General features: G+C 49.4%; 1 protein-coding gene across 1 annotated transcript; it reads right to left on the minus strand.

Moving 5' to 3' along the window:
- Positions 1-2515: 2515 nt before the first annotated feature.
- LOC124697408 (BTB/POZ and MATH domain-containing protein 1-like) lies at positions 2516-3622 on the minus strand. Its single transcript, XM_047230005.1, has one exon. It carries the CDS (start codon positions 3620-3622, stop codon positions 2516-2518), a length of 1107 nt encoding a protein of 368 aa, XP_047085961.1.
- Between the last annotated feature and the right edge of the window lie 1353 nt (positions 3623-4975).

Consider the following 4975-nt stretch of genomic DNA (forward strand, 5'->3'; position numbering starts at 1 on the left):
CTGAGCCGACGCCCGGGGCAATCAGGTGCTCAGCGAGCGCAACGTGGCCGTAAAAGAGCATGACATGCTCTTGCATGGCCTTCGCCTTCGTCTCTGTTTGGAGGAGCTGCAACTGCTCGGCCGCCCTCTGTCATTCCTCGGCGACAGCGGCCTCCTTCTTCCGTTGTTCGTGCGTCCTGCGCCGGTCGGCCCGCTTCTTGCTCTCGATCGCCCTCTGGTCCGTGGTGAGCTTGGGCTTCGCCTTCTTCGTCACCACCACGGGCTACGGGACCACCAGAGCGTCCAGGACAGGAGTCTCCTCCACGACAGGAGCGACAACGGCCGCGAGCTAGACCTCGTCTCCGATGGTGGCGGTGGCGGCGGCAGGAGCTTCGTCGGCCGTCTCTAGGTTTTGGGAGTGGACTGGAGTGGGTGTGTTTTGGGAGGCAGACAGGCGGGCCAGGGGAGGACGCGAGAGGGCAGCCCTCGGTGTCCGCGGCCACGTAAACGGGCCCAGATTTGTGCCGGTTTTGGATCGTCCTGGACACCGCGGCCATCCGTTTTAGGACGAGTCCGCACGCTGGGTCGCGTTTTTGTCCGGTTGGATTCGTCCAACCATCCGGAGGCACGGACGCGGTTGGGTCACCCCGGTGGAGATGGCCTTAGTGGCTGGGCGACGGCGGAGAAATGAACCGTACTCTGCTGCAGACTACGAATTTTACACGCGGGCTGAGTCGCCTGATGGTAAACTTTCGACGATGCTCGTTCACATCTTATTTGGCTCCACTTTTAAGGATTTGTCCTTTTCTCTTTGTTAACCATCAACCACCAGGAAACACGTTCTATATTGCACGGCTAGAGAATGTTTCTCCTGCTGCATTATCATCTGACACTGGGAGGAAACTGTGTACGACGTCAGAGTCATTGTCTAAACCTAGAGCAATAAAAGACCCTAGTAACAGCTAGGAACAAGCATTGCTGTAATTTCAAACGAGAGCATACCTGACATGTGGAGGAGAAAACCGTCACATATCCATTTCACACTTCAATTTTCTTTTTCTATTTATTGTTCCTTTTCAACATCCCTAATTGCATGCTAATGAATTTCGTACAAGAGATGAATCATCCGTAAATTTTGATGCTCTAGCTCAAGATTAAGTGAGTAATGCAGTTATTCCAACTACTACTCAAGACAAAACGGACATAAGGAACAATGGATACGAACATGAAGTCAAAATAGGCCAGAGGTTATAGTTATAGATCGCGTGAGATACCTGTTACATCATCGACTACTGTGTAGGGCATGTTTCGTTAAGCGTTGTAATTTACCCATTAACTGGAATCCATGGTCGTCCATCGTTCCAAGTTTAAGGCCTGTTCACAGCAAATTGTGTATTCCAGCAAGCAATGAGTAAATGACAAGTAGACAGTCCTGGAGCTCAAGAACAGCTCTAGCTGCCGGAAGAGAAGGGAAACTATACTAGAAAAATGTTAAGCATGTACTCCCTTCATTCCATGAAACATGTCTTAACTTTGTCAAAATTTAGATGTATCTAGACACTAAATAGTAGCAACACATAATTTTAGACAAAGTTAAGACAACTTTCATGAATATTCAAACCAAAAAGTTCCAATGCAATGTGAAAACTGCGGTAACTAGGAACTATGACACACTCATCTAAATCAGTCAAGTTTGTGGAATCTTTACTCGACATGGAGAGCACAATAAGCCTGTGTTTATTTCAAGCAGAAGGTTATCCAAAATGAATTTCTAAGCAAGTACCAATATGTAGGGATGTAAACATGCTGAACATTTTCCACTTCTGAAACTACTGTCATTTTATCAATGAAAAACTTGGGGCTCTTTGAGCTCCTTAATTCCAAAATAAAACATCCAATATACTAAAGACATAACAGCTTGTGGTTACAAAACTGCAAAAGAAAAGAAGGGGATCATAGCCTTACATGACAATACATGAGGCCAAACTTCATAACCTTTATAGGATCACTACACCAGCAGCCAATACTATGTCCGAATATCGTCACAACAAACTGCAGCTGCAGCCGCAAAAATTTGTAATCCTGACAAATAACAAGGCTAGCATTTTTCACTATATCCAACCCAGCATTTAAACAAGTCATGGTCTATCTGAAACTACTAAATAAACAGTGCCCTGTAGTGAACAGGAGGTGCATGAACACAGGAAGCAGCCCAATGCTCGCAGCGGTTGCTACAGAGCAATGAGACGAGCTCTGGGAAATATGCTACGTAGTTGAAAGAGTTAAAAGTTGTGAACTAAATGTTCACTAATTAGCATACATGGTTCTAGGTTTGCACATAGATTGTGAAACCGTTAATAGTAATTCTCTGCGTAGGATTCGACGACCAAACAAAAAAGGAGCAACGGACATCGCATCCTTGCGAGAACCAAACTACACATAAATCTACCAATACTAGCATTAGATAGCATGTAGGGTCTTTTACTAACTTCCTGGACCGGTGATTGCAGGTCACATCATGACTGAAACCGCATGTTCATTCCCTTGGCTTTCTTTTCCCAAGTAAACTAGGAACAATCTGGGACCTGAGGAGATCCTTCATAACACCTGGGCAGCTCTTGGCTAAAACATCAAAACCTTCAGACTCCATGGCCTCATCCAGATTCACCGGCGAGCTGAGGAACTCCATGCATGCTGCCTTAAGCTCATGGCAGTGGTGCTGCTCCGCCAATGCCAAGATGGTCGACACGGAGCTCGTGTTGATATGATTGCACAACTTATCTTCACAAAGGAGCTTCAGCCTCTCCAAATCATACCTGTCTGCTGCAACAAGCAAATTCAGAGTCATGGCATATTCTTCTTCTTGCTTCATATCTGGCAACGCATCCGCGTACATGAAGGAAAGCAGAGCCTTAAACACTTCTGCCTCCATGTCATCTATGCATATGGCCTCTGTGGTGGTTCCCTCCTTCATCGGGCCATAGAACTGTGCTCTGAAAACTGGAGACCATGCTGCGAGCACTAATCGGTGCGCCGAGAACATCTCCCCGCCGACTCGGAATTCAACGTCGATGCCTGTCTTGCTCGACAGGAGATCCCTGAAGAGCCGGTGCATGTGAGACGGTGGCACCACGATGGATGAGATCTCCTGCGCGTGGCACTCTCCCATGACAGTAACATCGACCTTGATAGTGAAGGAATCGTCCTTGAGATGCTCTGATTTCTCCAATGCCTCCCTTTCAATAAACTTGTCAAATCCCCAAGAGGTAATACCCACGGAAAAGTCTCTGATCTCGGTAGTCTTGGTATAGGCCGGCACCGGCTTCCCATGTTGGTCGACTAAGCTGAATTTGGCTTGTGCCTTCACTGTCTCGGCTTTGGCAAGGGTATCATGGAGTACGAGATAGAGGGATACGCAATCCACGGTATTGGAGTCGTCCCCATTGGGATAGTAACTAACATGCCATGTGCGGCCTCCGGCCACGAACGGGCAAGAGTCGATGCACTTGGCATTAGGGACCTCCTTGGTGCGCGAGTAGCCGACGATCTTGAGCAAGTGGTAGCCGCTCACGGCTCCGGCGATAATGGAGGAGGCGGATCCGGTGGGGTGTCCGTCGCCGGAGATACGATCGGAGGTCGTCATGGTGTAGGGGTGAACGGCTGGGAAGATCGCCGGTGGGGAGGAAGGAAGGGGGCGGCGGAAGGGTTTGGTCTCTGGGAGAGATGTAGCCAAGGAACGACTAGACGAAGAAAGCAACTGGACTCTTCTGTGGGTATGAATGGGCCGATAGAGGTGGATGTTGATGGGCCGATACAGAGAAGACGGGTCCATGGTAGCTTGCGACGAGGGAGAAATGATCTGCGACGCTGTAGCTGTAGGGCATGATTAATTAAGTGATGTAATTTTTCACGAAAACGCAAAAATCTTGCGTTTCGATGCATTGATAGATAAAGAAAAATTTATGTACAAGTTCGAGGACGGACACACCACGCCGTACAACTAGACCAAAAAAAAGAAAAAAACCTAGACTAGGGGAGTAACTGGCGCACATCCCAGGCTCCCGCGTCCGCCCAAAGCCGCGAGTCGGTAGTGATGTTGTTGAACAAGGATGTCACCAAAGATTGTGCGTTGTTGAAGACCACCGTTTTCCGGTGTTTCCAAATTCACCATGCCGTGAGCATGATAACCGACGAAGTGCCCTTGCGCACCTGGCGAGGGGCGGTCTGCACCGCCTGCGACCACCACTCCGTGAAGTCACCCTCAGCCGTGGGCGGGCCTGAAGTGGATCGGATCCACGACAGGACCTCAAACCACACCGTCCTGGAGAAGGAACATCCTGTAAGAAGATGCATCATGGTTTCGGCACACTGGTCACATAACGGGCATCTCGGCGCATGCGGCAGCCCCCACCGTGCCAGTCTCTCACCCGTCCAGCACCTGTCGAGGCAGGCCAACTAGATAAAGAACTTTACCCTAGGTGGCGCCTAGAATTTTCAATTGAGCTTCCAAGACCCTGAGATGATTGCCCCTGTAAGAGGGTGTCATAACAGGATCCAGCTGAATACTGGCCATCCGTCATCCACCGCCAAACCAACCTATCCGGTCCCCGATAGTTGAGTGTCCCTGAGTCTGCCCCACAATTGCACCTACTGCCGACGCTCGGTGCACCTACTATATCGGGGATCCAGGTGCGTTCAACCAACTCACGGACCGTGCGCGCCTTTCGCCAGCGCTTTGGTACCAAAGCGTATACCTTCGGCGCCATCTTCTTGATGAACCTGCGTCCAGCCATCTGTCCATTAAGTGATATAATTTGCCCATTTAAATACGTATCCATCGCAACTGGAATCCATGGTCGTGTCGTTCAAAGTTTCCCAAATTCAAACAATGGGTAAAGTGGCAAGTCCCGGAGCTCAAGAACAGCTAGCTGCCGGGAGCACAGGGAGTTAGGGAGTTAGGCATCTCCAACCGTGCGACCTAAACGGACGAGCTGAG

Source organism: Lolium rigidum, chromosome 3 (genome assembly GCF_022539505.1).
Source record: "Lolium rigidum isolate FL_2022 chromosome 3, APGP_CSIRO_Lrig_0.1, whole genome shotgun sequence".
NCBI lineage: Eukaryota > Viridiplantae > Streptophyta > Magnoliopsida > Poales > Poaceae > Lolium > Lolium rigidum.

Coding starts and splice junctions, on each gene's coding strand:
- LOC124697408 (XM_047230005.1), bottom strand. CDS start 3,622: ATGACGACCTCCGATCGTATCTCCGGCGACGGACACCCCACCGGATCC.